The 20,784-nt window shown below is 41.3% G+C and overlaps 1 protein-coding gene across 1 annotated transcript in view; it reads right to left on the reverse strand.

Moving 5' to 3' along the window:
* Nucleotides 1-6,744: 6,744 nt before the first annotated feature.
* Nucleotides 6,745-20,784, reverse strand: part of LOC137257773 (E3 ubiquitin-protein ligase ZNRF2-like) — a 35,487-nt gene continuing 21,447 nt past the window's right edge. The window contains exon 4 of the mRNA XM_067795197.1: nucleotides 6,745-9,624. Within this exon, the coding sequence (XP_067651298.1) occupies nucleotides 9,567-9,624 (58 nt within the window). The 3' untranslated portion in view covers nucleotides 6,745-9,566. The remainder of the gene's footprint in view (nucleotides 9,625-20,784) is intronic.

Genomic DNA, 20,784 nt, shown 5'->3' on the forward strand with positions numbered 1-20,784 from the left:
ATTGAATGAGAGAGTTTAGCTTCAGCTGCTTAAATCAATATTCCAACAGGGAACACCAAGACATTGCATAATGGATTAACTATTAGAGAGAGTGAGAGACTTCAGTTCTAAGCTGCTGTTAGCAATATTCCAGCAAAAATGGGTGTCTTATTACTTGAAGACATAAGAAAGATTAACATGGTCCGTCACATCTTTACAGTTGTTCAAAGCAACCAAAGGTGATTACACTTGAGGATTTTTGGAACTTCTTTTAAGGCTAAATAAAACAAATTTCTTGTTTTTCATCACCTTTTTATAATCTGGGAAGCAGGAGATTGCATTTTACTTCTATATCTTAATATTTACTTTCTGATTTTCCATTCCATTTGTAGCCGAAAACTTGCAATGTCAGAAGCTGAGATGGATTTCAGAAGTCTGCTGGCTTTAAACAAGTATATTTACCAGTGACATTTAAAAAGAAAATTTAGGGTCATGCTAAAATTTTAATTAAAAACAGGAAATTATTTTTATGAGGCCAAAGTAATATGAAGACACATGGGCCACTAGTACTGACTCTCTCTGAAAGAACACTGAAGGGACTTAGGGCCATCTAGTTTCATTATGCTCATGGTGCGTTCAACGATTTCCTGCCTGTGGGAGTGGAACTGAGTCTGAACTGGACAAACCTGTGATTGATATTATGAGCAATGATCCATACCACAGAGGAACCATTGCAGGCAATCAATGGCCTAAGAGCTCACAGGACAAGGTTGATGAGGGATATCAATACCATTTAATAACAATATGAGGTTCCGATCCACAAAGCATGTATGGTTCTAACTAAGACTAAATAGGTTATCATCAGTTACTAACGACTTACTTCGAACAGGTACTGCTTTGTGTGACTATTACATTTCCTTGTTTCTTATCTGACTGCTCTGCGAAAACAGATCAAGAATCCAAATGAACTAATGCTTAACCATATATATGCTGAGATGTTGGTTAGCTTATGAAACACTATCACAAACTCAGGATCCACAAGGTTCAAATATTTGGTGAATAAGAAACTTATACATGTACCGTGGTTTTTTTCAATTTTGCAAATAAAAGTTAAATATGTCCATAAATTTTTATCATGGACAATTTTTAAAGTAGCATTATATTTAAAACACTGACTGATGCAATAGAGCTGTAATCACCAACGACCGAAGAAATAGTACTCAACATCATGTACCATATGAACACAAATTATACCTGACGGTGTATGGTGACTCCTGTGTATTGTTCCACTTCTACTAAATACTAAATACATATCAATATATAAAGTTACTATCACCAAATCTACCTGTGGAGTAAGACAGAGAGCTGTGACACAAACTGAAAGCATCAAATTTGTAACCATGGTAACAGTACATCTCATGAACTAGTATCCTTTCACTACAAAATACATTATTTTAACAAAATGCACAACTTATAAATGGTGTTGCATATATACATGACTATTATACATTAGCATACATACAGTTGTGTTCTGACTCACACACATATCATCCTCTTGATTCAGGGGTATATTTCTCAGACATTTGTCATCATAAACCCTCCTTGTCATCATTTCAGAATTTTACAAACTTTGGGGTAAAAGGCATGACAACTTGAGATGTTGGATCTATTAAAAAGTGGTTTTAACATGATCCACATGTTTAACTGTACATAATCGTCTTTAAAAGGATTTCTGGTGAAATAGCTGTACAAAATATGCAATGAGATACTGACAGCAAGAATATACAAATAAATCATTTAACCCAACAAAAATGAAATTGTGACCAGTATACTGATGGACAAATGAATACATGCACTTTATATATGTTGATAATAGAAGCATGAGTGACTGATTTAGTTAGCACTTCCATTCCAGTAAGACACAAGATTAGTTGTTATACACTGCAGTGACAAATAGATATAACTCGTGATGCATTTATACCCAATGAAAAATCACTGTTGTCATTTGTATATTAGTACAAAAAGTAAAGCAAAACTGAAATTCTCATAAAAATGATGAAACTAAGTCATCAAAGAACTAAGTTTATGACGAATCTTTGAACCTGTGATACAATGAATATATTTGTCATCAACAAATATGATTCAAACTGAAACTCAATCTTAAAGACAAGCTGTGACGGATTAAAATATCATTCAAATGATTATGATCCTGACTGACCATAACAAGCATAAACGCAACTTGTCACCAGAGTTACCTCCCTTTGATAACACAGCCAATCATCTTCTGAAATACAAGTTGACAGATGGAACAATGGATCTCTGAATAGTATACTTGTAATGATGAATAGGATCAAAGTGGTCGTAACAACTGGCAAACAGCTCATGGATGAGGGCAATGAAGAAACTAGACTCTCATACCTAGACGCTCATACCTGTAAGAAAGTCTTCAACGACCTTTTTGATTCACAAGATAGAAAACAAAGTTCCAATTACTTATGAGACATTTTGTCTTCAAGGTCAAACAGCCTTTTCCCTGTTTTTAAATCAATTTGTAGGTTGTGACTTTTGATGACACAGAAACTAATCACACAATGATGCAATATTTGCCTTCATCTACTACATAATTGTGTTTCTCAAGTTTGATATGTGGCAATGCACAATGAAGATAAAAATATTCAGAATTTGATTGATGGTAATAAAGCTAAATTACCTGTTGACAACCTCAGTAAAATGTTCCATGGACTAAAGATGTATGGGAAATCAGTCAGTACTGATCCCAGCATGATAAAAATGAATTTAAAGTCCAACATCATTTAACATGGTCTAAAACAAGGTAATCCATGGTGATGTGGGTATAAGAACTTATAAATTGTTCATATTTACTAATGACTCTTTAGACAAGCACATTTACAATTAGAAACTTAAACTATTTTCCAAACACTTGCATACTAGCAAAAGTGAACGACTTTTGAAAAAAGATACTTGCTTGCTGTTACAAAAGATATATATGAAAAATCTGCTTTCCCATAAACAGACAGTTAATGTTTAAAAAAAACTTCTGACAGACATTTCTAACCAATTTAAACTTCTTACTATGGTAAAACATTTTAAACATTAACTGATTAGTTGCAGTATTAATCTTGAAGTTCATTTTTTATTTGAATATGCAGACAAAGATTTCATAAACCAACTAACACGAAAACAAAGTGCCATGCGAGGAATGGTTTAATACAGGCTACACGCTATGAACACAGCTAATAACACAGACTGGGTCTTCCTCCAAAGGTGAAATGATAGCTTGGGGAGTTATCTCCCCTGACAATGAAATTCTTGCCTGATCAACAACTTTGTTGCTTTTTGCCATGAATATTCATGAATATATTATGACAAATCACAGACTAGGTCCCCTCATCATTGTCATGTTAATTACATTAATGTATGTCAATCGACAATCACATCACATATTCCACACCACATTCAGTCTCTTCCCATACTGTTCAACAAAACATTCAAGCCCTTTCTGCCAATGTGACAACAAGCATCTTCAATGCAGTGTTGCATGGAACAGGGACATACTGTTTTTCTCTTGTACATGTACAATTAAGGCAATACTTTGTTTAGCATTTGTATTAACACAAGTGTTGGATGAAAATGACAAAAGCCAAAGGTTAATTCAATTCTAAATTTAACGTAAAAAAATCTCATGATATATTTCCCTTCCTCCATTCTGCTAGTACTTTCCACTGGACTTACAATTAGACCTGTTAATGACCTTTGACCCAGTTTTTGTCAAGAGACTGCGGATATTATCATGAGGAGAAACAATTCCATTTTCAGATGAGCTGTAGGAATTTGCTCTAAAATCAACATATATTATATTATTTAAGAACTCAATTATCTACTCCAACCTAACCACATGTCACTTATCTCTCAAATAAACAGAAATAATACTACATTCTTTAAACATTTATAGTCTCGGACCAAATTCGACCATAATCTTTTTCCAAAACATATATAAAATATCCACAATAAAATTCCTAACATCCCCTCAACCACTTCCATATGAAAATCAACTCTAGCAATACATGTTCCAGAAATTACAAAACAGTACATCTTCAAAATCTATCTGACTATGATGAGAAACAAGCATTTCTTCAGCAAATATGTGTATGAATATCCATGCAAATTTTCTCCAAACCTGTGAACAGGATTAAAGCCAGCCAATACTCATCATGGTCAAATCACAGGCAAACTGTAGCACAAATAGGTTACGCAGCAGAGTGAAAATGACCAGTCTTCTTAAAGGCGAGCGAAGTGAGCAAAGGTTAGCAACGTACTTTCCTCGCTTCAGTTCGAAAAATACTTTACATGTCAAAATAAAATATCTCCACCATCCAAAGTATACACCTATTTCTTCACTTGGTTGTGATCTCACATTTCCTACCCCATGTTGAACAATTACTCACATGAAATATTTTTTATTCATTTTAAGTGCAACTCGTGGTAAATCATACAGTTCTTCGCCTCTATTCCCCCTTCCAGCTTCCGGTTCAAAGGAGTGAAGGAACAGGAGGGTACTATTCCACATGGAATACTTAGTTACCTCCCCTGCTTCATACGCCCATTACGCCAGAAGTGCTTTTATGTAGAATACATGTTACGAAAATTCTAACAATAGCGACAACAGATAAGACACATAAACCACAACAGGTTCCTGATAAAATTAGGTAATATGGTATTTCTTTTCAATTTCTGCCTATTCTTGTTCCGTCACTCCGTTCAACCAGAAGCTGGCAGGGGTAATGGAGGCGATAAACGATCTGAATACCACGAGCGGCGCTTGAAATGTTGAATAAAACATATTTCACGTGAGCAATTATTAAACATGAGGCAGGAAATGTGAGAGCACAACCAAGTGAGGAAATGGGAGTGTACCTTTGATGTCAGCGATATTTTAGTTTGAGATGAAAAATATTTTTCGATCCAAAGCGAGGAATGCATGTTGCCAACCTTTGCTCACTTCCCTCGCATATATGAAGACTTGTCAAATTCTCTAACCCCATTTGCGCTACAGTCTGCCTGTGGTCAAATGTACAAGAAAGTAGCTGTGTTCATATCTTGTCTATTTATTTCACTGTGTTCATATTTTGTTGATTTATTACACTGACATTCTGGTAAGTTCTCATCCATAACTGTTTGTTTGGTGTTTAACACCCCCATTCAGCTCTATTCCGCTATATGGCGATGAAATTACAATAATCAAATCTGGGCCAGACTATCCTGTGATGAACAGCATGAGCACTGTTCTACGCAACTGGGATACAATAACATCAGATCAGAAAGAAAGCCTGACCATCCTATCGTATTAGTTGCCTCTTAAGCATGTCAAGCAACTCTTAACTGAAAAATGTCTTTTTCTTTCATGCTTATTGGTGTGCAGTTGGGTGAAAGATGGAGTCCATTGACTCTCATAAAGGTTTGCATTCAAAGACTGTGATCCAATAATACTAACAAATAATCAAAAAAACTAAAATTCAGCCAGTCAGATTTTGTGTTATTGACAGACTATGATGTTACAGTTTTTAACAGATGAATTAATAAAAAAGTATTTAGTTTCTTTTTCAAATAGAGATAATCAATAGGCAGCATTTTTCTATATCACCTTCTGCTTGAGTATATATGTTGGTAAATCAAGTCTGGTTTGTTGTCACAGACAACTGAATTAATCCTTTATAGTCAGCAACAAACTGCTATGATCAAAGGTACTTTTGCTTTTGAGCAAATAACATGTTCAAGACACCATACAGTCAAACTGACACCATCTGACCATGAGCAGTAAGTGGAGCCTTTAACCCTACTGAAGAATGAAAATGATGCAAACAAATTTCATGCAGGATATGAATGTGACAAAAATGCAACAATTACTTGTGTTTACCAAAATGACATATTCATGATCAACATACCTGTCCACCGTACACATGTACTCCACTCACTCATGCACACAGTCATACATGTTCAACATAGGTGAGCTACAGGCCCCACTACTTGCTGGTGACATAAGGACTAATACAGACCAGCATCAGGCTGATGATGCTATTGTTGCTGCTTCACAATGTATCTTCAGGAAAGTCTTGTGGAAGTTGGCTGTAGTACTGGACTCCTTGACTCCAGTGTCTTTCACTCTGGACTCTTTGTCAGGTGAGACTCCTTGACCTTGGACTCTGACTTATAGAGACTTTGGACTCACTTGAGACTCTACATCAAAAATCATAGTTTTTGGATTAGGAGTCCTGAAATCTGCCTTAACTCCTACAACTTAAACCTAAACTCCAATATATGGAAACTTGATTCCTTCAGTCAACGAGACGCCAAGAATTTGGACTCTCTTGAGGCCCTAGATCTAAAATCATTGACTTTGGACCCTGGACCCAAGTCCTATAATTTGGACTGCTTTGACTTTTAAGTCTGAACTCCCAGACTTCAGATCTAGACTTCGAGATGGGAACTCCAAGGATTTGATAAGAAGGTACAAGAACTTTGTAATCTGCCCCAAAAAAGGGGAATCCAAAATGTTTGTCAGTTCTCATTTAATGTAGGTGTAGACAACTTCTACGTTTACCGAGTTAATTTTCAGCAGAATTCTACAACTGAAAACAGCTTTAGAGACAATCTCCCACTTAACAATATTACTGATCTTAATAGTTCTCACTATGATCATTTCTTCATCATGTACATAGTGTGAGTGAGGAATTTGGTTTTATGCTGTTTTTGTAAATAATGACCATTCATCTGACTTTGATTGTTCAGAACTGTGACACGGCCATTTTACATTATGTCTCTTCAGTTACCTTGAGATCCATCAGAAAAAAAACCCCTGCTGTACATACATGAGGTTACAATTAAATCGATAAATGCCCTATAGTTTTGGTTTAGGCACATCCTTACCTTTCACAAATCTGAATTAGTGAGTCAGTGAATATGGTTTCATGCTGCTTTTAGCAATGTTCCAGCAATATCACGGTAGGGGACACCAGAGATGAGCTTCACACATTGCACCCATGTGGGAATTAAATCCAGGTCTTCGGCGTAATGAGCGGACGCTTTAATCACTAGGCTACCCCACAAATCTGAATTCAGATAATCATGGTCTAATTAGCAGGAGACATTAGCAAGGGGAAAGTATATAATAGTTTCTTAACTTTACAGTTTTCCATAACTAGTACGTGCGAAAACTCAATCACATACAGAGCGCAGAGTCCAATTCCAGCCAAATGCACATCAGTCATTGGGTTACAAGAAGCAGTGACAGACACAACATGTATATGTATAATATCAGGTCACATCCATGGCGACAGCAACAGACTGTACATGTATACAATCTTACAAAAGTTTATATCACACAATAGATTCATTTGGCTGAGTGTCTGTACACTGTTGACAAATCTTGTCACTAATGACAAAGAGGGGTGGGCACCACTGACTTGGAACCACTGACAACAAGTCTTGGCACCACTGACAAGTGTTGCTTCCATTGACATACAAGCCTGGGCACTGCTGACGATAGTTTTGGCACCTTTGACAACAGGTCTTGACACCACTGAAAACAACTCTTGATACTACTGACAAGTCTTGTCTCCTTCACATTGAGCCTAGCCACCACTAACACATCTCACCTGTCAAGTTTGGCACCACTGATAAGTGCTCATCTCCTTGACAACATACCTTGGCACCACTGACAAGACCCAGTAGTTCACAAACACGAGCACTGTTTTCTGAACTTGACCGTTGACAAGATCAGGCATTGCTGAATGAAGTGTAGGATTGACATTTCCCATGGTGAATAATTCACACATCAGTGCAGGTGACAATCTGGTACACTCACAAATATCTGTTCCATTGATAAAGTCAGTTAATTATTGACAAAATATGAGCACTGTTGAAAAGACCATATCACGTTGACAAATCTTGGTAATGTTGACAAACCTATTAATGTTGACACATTGGAGTAACCTTGAGAATCTGTTTAATATTGACAATGTTGACAAATCTGTACAAAGTTGATGTCTGGGTGTGGCTCTCGTCTGTTTCGCTCTTTGATGGCTGACTGTCGTTGAACCACTTGTTGTAGACTGGCGCAACAGTGACATAAATGACTGATACACATAGAGGTGGTTGTGCTGTACACACTGTGAATGACTGTCCAGCTGGTCAAGCGCCCCAAAGACAGCTTATGCAGTATCCACATCGATCACCACTGCACCGGTCTTCACAAGTTGAAAGCATATTTCATCAGAAACATCCTTCTTGACAACACAGAAACTCATCAAATATGGATGTTGCACTGGTATGAATATATCTTATCACACTTTCACTCTTCATCCACTGAAGTTTGTTTTTTTCCCACGAGGGATTGTGGCAACTTGAGAACTTCTGAGAATTATTTTCACAAAACACTGATGCGGTACTCCTTACCTCATCTGTGAAGTATCGTTATGAAATAATCATCGTTAATCCACATTAATACCATTCTCGAGTCTTTCTTCCAAGCTGGAGTGTTGTGGTACACCAGTTAAACCACATCAATTCTTTTATCACACAAGGACATATCCATCAAGTCAGTGTCATAATCTCCACAGAGATTGCGCTCATAGAAACACTGTCAAAACACCGAACACACTGCCCTCCACTGGGTTAAATGCAAGCATTAACCTACCAAACACTATGCACACAAAACTCTAGCACATATACACAGTTATTATCAGTTTTGAACTAAAACAGGCCTCACCCTTTAATGACAGATATACGTACCACTTGCCCTCAAGGTGGGATCTGTACTAAAAGAGTTAACTATTTTGATGTGTAAAAGCATTCCCTAGGTAACCCGCCTAGCATATGCACACTTCTCGTTCCATCCTATGGATAAAAAATAATCACATTTTAAAAGGTCAAATAGAAGTAGCGATAACTGTTTTCATGACAATGCCTCTTTCACTTATAGCGCATTGCAACAAAATCAACACAGATCAAACAAATCAGAGATTTGACAAAACAGGAAACTCCATCAAGTCCTGCTTGTTACACCTTGACAATCAATAGAATATACAGTCCAGTTCTGCTGCTACAGTCGGAGTCAAAGCGAGATTGGCAATGATTTGTGACGTCATCCTTTCTAGTGACAACTGGCAGCCATCAGTCTAAGTTAGTCATTGATTTTTTTCACATTCTGATTGATTATTCTTGAGGTCAACTGATTGCTGGCTGAAGACTTTAACTAAATCATGTATCCAAACCATGTCTTGACGATCCATAAATAACTGTGACTATCTATAGAAACTGGCTGATTGATCCCAGAATTGATTGCTTGTGTCATCTGAGGGAAAAGTTATCAGATCGACACAAACAAAATTGCTCTGCAATTAACAACTACCACTGCAATAAGGGCAGCTGTGCAATTTCTCCGTGCAAGCAAAATATGGTAATTGAAGGTTTGATATCACAAAATTCATGCACCATTGGGTTTTATGTCCACCATTTTGCACCTGCTGTGAACTCCTGACACTGTCCTCACATCAAAGCTCCTTGCATCTCTAATCAGCTGGATGTTCGGGACAAGAACGGTTCACTTCAAACCATTTGTCTATACACCTACAAAACAAAAGAACTGTGTCAGCAGATCAGCTAACACTGTCAAGAGACAGTGAATTCAAACGACAGTTAAGGAACCAATTCTTGCCCTATCATGCAAAGAAATGAAAAACTGACCAGATGCAGTTTTTGTTACTTAACACCACACCCAGTAATATTACTGCTTTATGAAATAATCAAGTCTAAACAAGACCATCCTGTGATTGAGTAGTATAGGGAATGACAGTCCGAAAACACTTTTCAAAAACCCCTCTAAAAAGCCTCATTTACTAAATGAGGCTTTGGTGGGACCCTTAGCTCTTGATATTATTACCCCTACTACAAAGCCACACCATCACGTTTACCGTGACTTGGCAGGCGGTAACACTGTGCCGTACGGTACGATCAATAATTTGTTGTAAGTTTTGACTGACCACATAGGATCGGTGGCTCGCTTACGGCTATGTTATGTTTATATCAATGAAACAGTTTAATGTGAACCGCCTACGATCTCTTTGGTGTTCATAATAAAGGCTTGCTGGGCTTTTTGTATTCCCTGTGCTATGTACTTTTTTTTCTCGTCCTCGCTGATAGCAGACTTACGAGACTTGGATCGAATATCTTGTTTCATTCCGTTATATTTTTTGAGTTCAGAGAGGATTGAACTAAACTCCTCTTCTGAGATCTTACTGTCAGAGAGTGCCGTGGAAATTCTCTCACTCACTGTGTTCAGCTTTGCTTCAGCCAGAACCCTGATCTCGTCGTGTTTCAATGCCTTACGATTAAGCCTGCGTGATACTAACTTAAGCGCCAACCGTACCAACCCTGCCACCCCAGCCGTTATTTCAATACCTAGCACTATAGGTGCAGCCACGATGGTGGTTAACAACCCAACGCCTGCCGCCCCTAGTCCCATGCTGGTTGCCATAAGGGTAGTGTCAGCCCCGTCCACGATATTGAAAGCTCTATTATATTTTTTACATAATGCTTTCCGCGTGTCACGGTCTTGTTCTAGTTGACGTTTCACATCACATAACTGCCTCAAGCGGAACCCATCTACGGTTTCCAGTGTCTTCGCTACTTCCTCTACGACTGGGTACAGACCCATCCTATAATATATATTTTGAAAAATATTTTAATTGGGTTTCAGTTAATATTCTATCAATGTATTTGAAGCCTATAAGGAGTAGATCATACCTAATGATAATAGGTGAGAGGCTAATAGACTTTTCTGTTGTAATAAAAACCCCAGGGAGGCTTATTAAACGTTTTATAGAACTCGTGGGGGTATCCTGTTGTATAATAATACGGCAATATTGATCTAAGTGTTCGGTAAACCAGTGTATTGACACCCCGGGTAAAAATTGACGTCCTTTCGAGGAGTTTTCCTGATCAAAATACGTAAACATGACTTCTATGATGATTGTGTAGGGGGAGTATATCTCAAGATGCCTTCCGTGTAAATAACTACTACTAAATGTTAATTTATTTTCTATTCCAGAAAGTAATCCAATTTTTCCTTCATGAAAATATACCGTGGCTGTTTCTTCATTCCCCATAATGAAATCCCCGGGCCAGATACCGTTATTCCTAATCTTAGAGATAAACCTCCCCCCCTCTTTTGTTGTGATATAAGGTGAGGCGAGTGTTAAGTTGATCGGCCATTTGGGTTCTTTTAAATCTGATAACGACACCCGTCTGTACACGTTGTCTTTGAAGTGCAGGATGTATAATTCATCTTCCTCACCAGGTTGATCGAATCCCTCCGTATCTCCCAGGTCGTTAAGCGTAGTGTTGGGATGATGACTGGTCATTATTATACTATTATGATATAATTTCCAACTGGTTTTCTGATAATAATTCAGGGGTTAACTTAATACCCATGAAGTGTATGTTGTCAGGCAGGAATATATTGATTAGTGATATCTTGTTTTCTACGATCACGTTGACCCCCTGTAGACTGGTCTTGGAGTCGACACCCACCCGCACGTAAACGTTGCAAACTTGAAACTGGTGTCGTTTTACCCACCCGAGTTTGATCCCCTTCACGATCTCGACATCATTCCCCGATGGTTCCCCTAAGTAGACTTTGATGAACAATGTTGAGTTTGCCGGTAGACTCTCTAGTATCTTGACCACGCCTTCGAATTCAGACACCAACTGCAATTTCACGTTTTGCATGGCCGGTTTACTCGATAGCATGTGGGCTGCTATAGTGTTGACTGGGCTGACGACTATGCTACGTCTCTGAGTTGGGACGTAAGCCACGAGCAGGGTTCCATTGTTCACGACTTTGTTTAGGTGGTTGTCTTTGTTATCCGTGAACACGTAAGGGGAGACGAGTCTAATATTGAGAAACCATTTGTTATCGGGTAACAACACCCACTTGTCATCTTCGGTGAAGACGAGCATATATGGTTTGTTTTTGACGACGGTAGTGCTCTCAACATCGTCTAAGTCGAACAGTTTACCTCCGAATGATGGGTATATTCTCCAGTTGTCATCACCGGTGTTGACGAGGGCGTACTTAGTGTTGGCTGTTGCCCCTGTGGTATCTATCATATCACTTAGGGCTCCACCGGAGGGGATTTCAACGCGTTTGTAAATGTTGTTTTTTAGTTGCAAGGCGTATGATTTACCATCTACTCCGGGAGCGTCGAAACCGCGTGTGTCTCCGAGGTCGGAGATCCCGATATTGACGCATTTTTTCACTCCGGGCCCTTGTGCGCTGGTCATGTTACGTGAAGCGTTAAGCTGAGGTATCCTATATTTACAGGATTATGATTTATATCTAACACCGATATTGTCAGTTCAGGTATGTTGCCCTGGGTTAATCTCTTATACTGCCGTGGTGAAAATGACTCGGTTCTACCGTCGTTGAATTTCTCAGTTTTAACCGGCACTGCTCTCAGTATAGTGGAAGGGTGTCCTCCTTGAATGTTGTACGTTGTGCTAACCTGATCGAGATGAATGTATAGCTCTCGGTACGGTACTAGTTCGGGTAACTTCGTGCCTGTGACGGTTGTTGTTGGTTTTATCTCGTCAGGAGACATACCGAGTATCCTCGCTAATGGTCGGCCGAGTCTCAAGGAGGTTCTTCCGTTGTTGATTAACACCACTGTGCCGTTTGAGTCGTTCATCTTGAGTTCGGCTCCCAGGGGTTTGAAGACCTCGTCGTTTAGCGAGCACACGCTGTAGTAGCCGTCAGTTATTTGACTGCGAGTTCCACTGACGAACAGCTTATTGTTGCTGATATTAATGTTAGTCCATTGCGGTAGGTAGGTGATATCGCAGAGTGCGACTTCGAGTTGACCTGACGTGTTATCGATCGAGTGCGTCAGCTGAACGGCCTCACCGCTAGTTATTCCTGGAAGTGTTATGTACATATTATAATATATGAATTATAAATTATAATATGGATTTAGCACACTTGAAAATCGTGGTGAATGCAGATGGTACTGGGTTTAAAACAACCTTTATTGATATCTTTGAAAAGTATGTCGTGTCCGTTAATAACGCGCAGGCGGTGGTAAATTGGAATCAAAACCCAATGCAGTTTTGGCAGAACCAACTCAACTTTGCTGTGTGGTGTGCGACGACAGGGTCGGGTGTGACACCAGACTATGGTATAGACGAACTGAGTAAGGCGGTTGTTTTGTTTCATATTTATTATCAAACGAGACGAATATTGAAGGAAATAAGTGCTCCTCTTCCCCAAGATAAAGCGTGGAGTATGACGAATAACCCCTATGATAGACGCGCTTATGAACGTATTTGTGGGGAGTTTGAGATTCCAACGAATAAAGACTTTCGCCTTCCTGGTGTGAACCATGGTCTCGGTATAGTTCTCGTGTACTTCTACAGGTCCGGAAAATATTATGCCGGTTCTAAAGATGGTTCATACAACCCACACCGTCATACATTTACAGGCCCCACAACGAATGAAAAGATCCATGTCAGCTGTATAAAGCAAACCAGTCCTGATGCAGCCACAGCCTGGACTAAAATGATCTCAAAAACATCGAAAGGATTCACTCGTGCTGGTACAATACGCTTGAACGACTCGATTCGAACGTACGTGTGGGCGCTGTTGGGTGCGCAGTCGATGACGCGTTCTAACATCCTCGGTAAGGGAACTGCTTACGACGCTCAGACACAATTCGTTTCCAACGTTGAGGATGCTATCAATTCTCCAGTTGATCTCCCGAGGGCTATCGACCGTTACCAAAACGTGTTAGAATACGCCAGATCGAAAGTCAATTACGTGTTCGGTGTGGGGTTGTATATGGCTCCGAGTGATATGCAACTGAGAATAAAAAAAGTGGTGGGTTATAACAACAAAATAGTCATAGCCACGGCGGACCAAAAGTTGGGTATCAACCCCGATATTAACACCCCACATATCCCACACATCCCACCACGTGAAACGGGTATAGTTGCGCCACCTCCGGAGCCTAAAATTCATGTGGAGGTACCCCCTGGGGGTGTGGGGGTTTCCACCACCTATCAGCAGCATATTGATAATAAAACAGCCCTAGTGGTTGGTGGGGTAACTTTGGGACTTATTTGGTTAAAGATTTCTTAGCCGCTACGTACACCAGACCCGCCACGGCGACGATGGCTGCCCACAGGTTTTGACTGAGCCACATGGCAGTTTTAGACAGAGCGCTCAACAACCACGAGACGATGCTACCCAGTATGCCGGGAAGGGCTTCGGCGGCTTTACCAGCTAGTTTAGCTAGGCCTTCCCCGAGTTTTTTAATCCAGTCTTTAACACCACCACTTGGAGTTCCGCCGCCTCCTGTAGACCCAACAGGGGTTCCCCCCACCAGTGACACCACCAAGGTTGATATGATGAAACCCAATGCAGTCAGAATGCTGGCGATGGTGATCCCTTGCTCCCGGAACAATATCCGAATCCTGTTGGCTAAAGTTGTATCTTCATTCAGTATTCTATCGATTGTTTCCCGAATGCGACTGATCTGGGATCGAAGATGTTCACGATTCGAGGAAGCGGCTTCCAATCGTGTACGTTTCTCGTCTTCTAAATCGCGTAGTCGTTCATTGATGCGACGCTTCATATCATCGTCGTCAGTTTCGGTGAGTTTGGTTTTTTCCCTAGCGATGTGCTCGTCGATTTCGTTCAGTTTCCCCATGTTGTTCACGAGTTCTCCACGCACGCGTTTCACGGCTTCGTCTAAGCCGTACAGTTCCCTTACCGGAAAGTCAAACCCCGGTAACGGTTTGTCCCAGTAGGTGCTCAACAGTTTTTCTATGCTGTCCGAGGCTTCTGTAGCACGCTCTGGCGTCATTTCATCTATAGTGGTGAGGTGGGATCTGGTAGCTTGCAGATCTTCTTTAACGGTCTTAGGTATTGCACCACCGTAATCACGCATGTTTAGATGTTCACGGATAAATTCAGCACCACCATTGCGGCTGGCTAGAGTTGACAAGGCCAGTGGTTTTTTAGTGATCTTGTTAAAGAGGTCAACCCCTGGGGCAGACTTAAGACGTAGAACACCCTTTGTATCAACAAAAAAATTCTTATGGTATATACCCTGGGGTTCAACGTAGTTTTTATCGTTTTTTAAACTTTTGTAATAATCATTTACCGTTGTTTCCAAGAGTTCTTGGCTCAATGGTGAACTAGTAAATGAGGTCTCCTGCTCATCATCATATGCCTGGGCACTAGCGCCCCGCATATCATCCATAGGTATGTCTTCATCCATTAGTATTTAAATATATTTTATTTATATATAACAATGTACGGTAGAAAATTAGATCCTTTCAGAAAATTGAGAGAGCCATTAGGTGCCAGAGCCGTGCGACAGTCGGTGACCATCACCAACAATCCCAGTAAGATAGACCAGAACCAAACTCTGCTGGTTAGATTTCCAAACCTTGGTGAGAATGACCTCATTGTACCAGGCACTGTTCGACTGGCGTTCAATATCACGTTGACCTCCGACAACGACAAACGCGAGCTAGTGCGGAACGTGGGTCGAGCTATCATCAAGAAAACGACCGTCAAGATAAGCGGTAACGAGGTACTGAGCATCGACGACAGCGACGTGTTTCACTGCTACAAGGATCTCTGGAAAAGCGAGAGAGAACGAGTCAATGATGTGTACCAGGGTATCAGCAAATCAACCCGGGCGCGCATAGGATACGTCTTCACGACAGACCAGCAAGACAAGCTATCGGACGGTGAAAAGGCTATCGCTCTAGCATACGGGAATCGATTCTGCGTGCCGCTCGACTTCGAGTTGCTCACGGGACACGCGCCATTTTACCAGGCCGCGCTGGGTGATAGGCTCGAATACGAGCTCACGTTTAACGACTATAGCAAAGTAGTGCGTACACCGAACGGTGATGAGGCCAGTTATGCCATAGACAACATCTCTCTGGAGTTCGACATGGTCACTAGCCCGGAGCTGGCCAGGCAGGTTCGAAGCCAGTACTCTGGGAAGATGGCCATCCTGTACGATCGCGTACTGAGGCATAGATCAGTCGTGCGAGACAAGAGCGACACTGTGTGGAATATCAACCTGAACGTGCCGGCGCGATCGATGAAAGGTATCCTGGTCGTCCCCGTGGAGGATTATGATCCATTCCGGAGGGACAGCGAAAAGTTTTTCAACCCCGAGATTGAAAAGGTGGAAGTGACTATCGAGGGCGTGCCCAACCAGCTGTTCAGTCATGGTATGAGACCACACCAGCAGTGGGATGAGATAAAAAAGCTACCAGTTGGGGACTACATAACAAAGGACCTGGACCTCGGCTCCGTGCAGATCGGTGAATACCTGACCACCAAGTACGCCCTATGGTTGGACATGCGATCCACGGATGATGATAAACTGCACGGTAGCGGGCGCCGTATAGATAACGGCAGCGAAGGGATAACCATCCAGATTACTAAGAAGGCTCAAACCGCTGGTAAGTTGAAATTATATCTGTACGTAATTATGGACGCGCAACTTAATATAGACAATGGGAGATTCGTGCAAGCCATCTACTAGTGGGGGTGGGGGGTACCCCCCCATACCCCCCAACAATAAACTACCCCACCTACCCACTGACCCACACTGCGCTATCATATGCGGGCAGACTGGCTGTGGGAAGACAGTTTTCGTGTTGGATATGTTGGAGGGTTACTACAAGGATGTGTTCGATAACATCGTTATCATGTGCCCTACTCTGAGTATGAATAAAACGTACGCGCGACCTTGGGTGATGACGGACCCGGACGTACACAAAATCGACCCTGGAACACGCCTGCAGGACTGGTTGAAAGCTCTTCACGAGAAATTTAAAGGGGAACCGACGCTGTTTATACTGGACGACTGCAGCGCTAATCGTGAGATAACAAAAAAGAGAGACATGCTATCGTACCTGGCCTTCTCTGGCCGGCATGCAAATCACAGCGTCTGGGTGCTAACGCAGAAGTTCAACTCGGTGTTGAAAGACCTCAGGGAGCAGACGCGATGGGTGGCCTTATTTCACTGCAAGGACAGGGATTCGTTCGAGGAGTGTTTGAGAGAGAACGATGTGATGAGTAAATTAGAACGGGAACGGGTAAAGAAACAGCTCGCTGAAACTAAACACGCTAAACTCGTACTAAAGACCGACCAACCAGTAGCATATATAGTTTGCTAAGCAAAGCTAAGTAAAAGCTAAGCAAAGCTAAGCAAAGCTAAGCAAAGCTAAGCATAGCTATGATATTTGAAGTATTTGTCGTGTGCAACTTAACTTTCATTTCTCTGTGTTTTGTTTGTATCGGGTATTATATAGTTAAAACTAAATCTTACTTGTTATATTATAAGATGGAGTGTGAGGAATTGCTCGAACAATTGTCTGTGGAGGGTTCCCCCACTGGGGATTCCCCCAAGCGAGAGAAACTGGTGGCGTTGGCTGTTGGCGGCAAAGCCAAACATTACTTTGGAGACTACACTCCAGATAAAATTAACAAAATGTCAGCCGAAGAAATCGATAAACTGTACGCTAGATACGAGGCCCGGCTCGGAGCAGAAATGACAAAGACAATAGGATCGGCTATGACCCAGATATACACCGGTATTGTGTCACATTTCCTTCCCATTCCACCAGAGCGCCGACTTTACCTGTGGGAGGACCTCGAGAAAGACCCTTTTATCGAACACGCCGTGAGCTCTATCAGCTGCGGGTTGTACCACAAATATGGTATGTTGTTGGCTCCAGTGACGGCGGCGATTATCACGGCAAAGCATTGTCAATTTGAGAGAAAAAATAATAATAATAGTATAGATGGATGCTGCACAGGAACCAGTGGAGGTACCCCCAACAGTGATGGAGGAGACCCCACCCCCAACAGTGACCCCTTCAGTGGAGGTACCTCCAACAGTAACCAGACAGAAGAATCCTAAGAGAGTAGCTGCCGGTAAAAAACGGTGGTGTAACCAACATAAAGTGACCAACCCAACCCGACTGTTGTTGGCTGTAGGCGTAACTGCTGCCGTGGTTATAACATGGTTATACACCTCCCACAGTGAGCCACAACCCAACAGTGAGAACAGTGAGGGTATGGGGGTATCCCCCATGGTAGACCCGCATATCATGTTATAATTTAAAATATTTTATATCATATACATAATGTCTGAGGGGAAAACGTTCGTCAACGACGCATACCACGCCACAGTGGTAGCCAGTCTAGCAGTAGGGTACGCTCGGTTGACTAAAATGGTGCTTAAACAACCAACTATCAAGCTAGATTTCAACCTACAGGATATGGGTATGCTCATAATGAACCTTGGTATGGCGATGGCCACAAAAGACATCCTAGTAAAACAAGGAATAATACCTGATAATATAATGAAATAAATATAGGGATGGCCACGATAGCTATGATGGTTGGTGGGGCGTTAGTGAATGCCCTGGCATTTTCCGGGAGTAATTTCCTCTTCTCGAAACTACGAGATGATCACGCGGCTGAAATACAGGAAGAAAGGAAGCGACACGATCTCGCTACTGAGAAATTACAAAGAGCACAGGCCGAGTACGCTAAAAAACGCCTCCAGAGGCTCGATTTCATTAACGAACAACTCCAGCGTGAAAACCATGCCGTTCAAACATTCAACGATGTCGATGAAGCAATGAAAGAATACTACCTACTAACTGGTAAACGATTGGAAGCGCTCAATGAACCCACACTCGCTCAGTACTACACACCATCCAAGGGACAAATGAATCGTGAACTGGGCTTCATAGTGTTGGGTATAGCAGCTACTGCGTTGGTTGCTAAGCAATTAAACTAAAATACCTATATAAGTAAACATGAGACCCGCTCCATACCGATGCGAATATATACTTATGGGGAAGACCGAGGCCTGTGGTAGGAAATGCAGGAATCAGGGGTTCTGTTGTTTCCATATGGGAAGTCCTAACTATACGTGTTCTGTGTGTGGTATCGGGGTTAAAGGACACTACTGTTTATGTAAAGCTCACGGAGCGAACGTAGTCAGACATCAACTCATATACGAGAATAAAAAAGACTACATAAAAGAACGTAGGCGACTGCTCAAGATAAAATCCAATTAGAGATTGGTTCTCTTAAGTGTAAACATGTCTTGAATATGGAAGCCTATCTTACGGTAAAACAATTAAAAGCTATAGCAAAACAGCTTGGATGCCGGCGTTATTCAAACCTGGGGAGAGCCGGGTTAATCGAATTGTTATCAAATAACCAAACACTGATTCACACAAGCTGTTGGAAGACTTACGAGAATTGTGGCCAACAAACCGAGTTTGGTTAATAAGTGATTAAAATATTTTTTATCAAGAGTGGAGGAGTTACCTCCCCTTACTGTGAACCAATTAGACATTAGTTCTCTTAGGTGTAAACACAATGACTACTGTAAGCGAGCTCAAGAGGGTCGCAAAACAGAGAGGTGTTATCGGGTATTCTAGAATGCGGAAGCCAGCATTGTTGAGATTACTAGGTTTAGAAGTCCCTCCTACGGTAAAACAGTTAAAAGCTCAAGCGAAACAGCTTGGATACACGGGTTATTCAAAATTGGGGAAAGCCGGGTTAACCACATTGTTATCACATGCCCCAGTAGCACGTCCAACTGTAAAACAACTGAAAGCCGAGGCACACGATTTGGGTTTAGGCGGGTATTCTCGTATGAGAAAACCACAGCTTGTAGAATTATTACGACAGAATAGAGCTATTGACCTACAGTTTGTGCGCACTGAGCACGCCGTAGGCAATTATTTGAGAGGTTGGCGCATGCGTGTTGATAGAAACATAGACATTACAGATATCAAGCCTCTGATAGCTGATAAGGTCAACCAGGAACTAAATAATCTAGGAAGTATCAAGTTTCAGATCACAGTGAAAATGTCGCTCGATAAGCAGGTTGGGAGTACCACTGAGTATTTTCAACCTTACTTCCGAGGTAAACAAGAGGTCGTCACACATGCAGAGACCATTGACGCATCAATCGATACAAGTTTTCAGCAGATACGAGAATACCTAGAACGCTACACGCACATGGGGTCCGGGTGGGTTGTAGATAAAATCGATAACGTCTATCTAGACATAGCTAAATACGTGCCGTTCAGAGGTGGGTCATACCTAGACTTGCCTCCCTACTATAAGAACAAACAAGCCATAGTAAACGTTAAGAATAGAGGAAACGATTGCCTGAGGTTATCTCTCAGGTCAGCCATATTTCCAGCTGTCACTAATCCGAACAGGCCTTCTAATTATCCACAGGATGATGGGCTCAACTGGGATGGTATAGATGAACCAACCCCAATAACCCAGATTACTAAAGTAGAAAAACAGAATAATCTGGCTATAAATGTTTTTGGCCACGAAGGTAATACAACAATAATACACAGGGTCAGCCCGGTGAAGGATTGTCAAGTTATTAATTTATTCATGATTCAAAAAGGTGAAAAGTATCACTACACGTGGATAAAACATCTCAGCCGGTTGTTACACGACCAGTCGAAACACGATGGGGAAAAACACTTTTGTGTACGATGCCTACACTGTTTCAGTCGGGCCGATTTATTAGAATCCCACCTGGAGGATTGCCAAGGTGTTGGGCAGACGGCCATACGAGTCGACATGCCTAAGGAAGGTGAAAATATCCTAAAATTCGACAATCACAAGAACCAAATGTCTGTGCCTTATAT

Source organism: Haliotis asinina, chromosome 12 (genome assembly GCF_037392515.1).
Source record: "Haliotis asinina isolate JCU_RB_2024 chromosome 12, JCU_Hal_asi_v2, whole genome shotgun sequence".
Lineage (NCBI taxonomy): Eukaryota > Metazoa > Mollusca > Gastropoda > Lepetellida > Haliotidae > Haliotis > Haliotis asinina.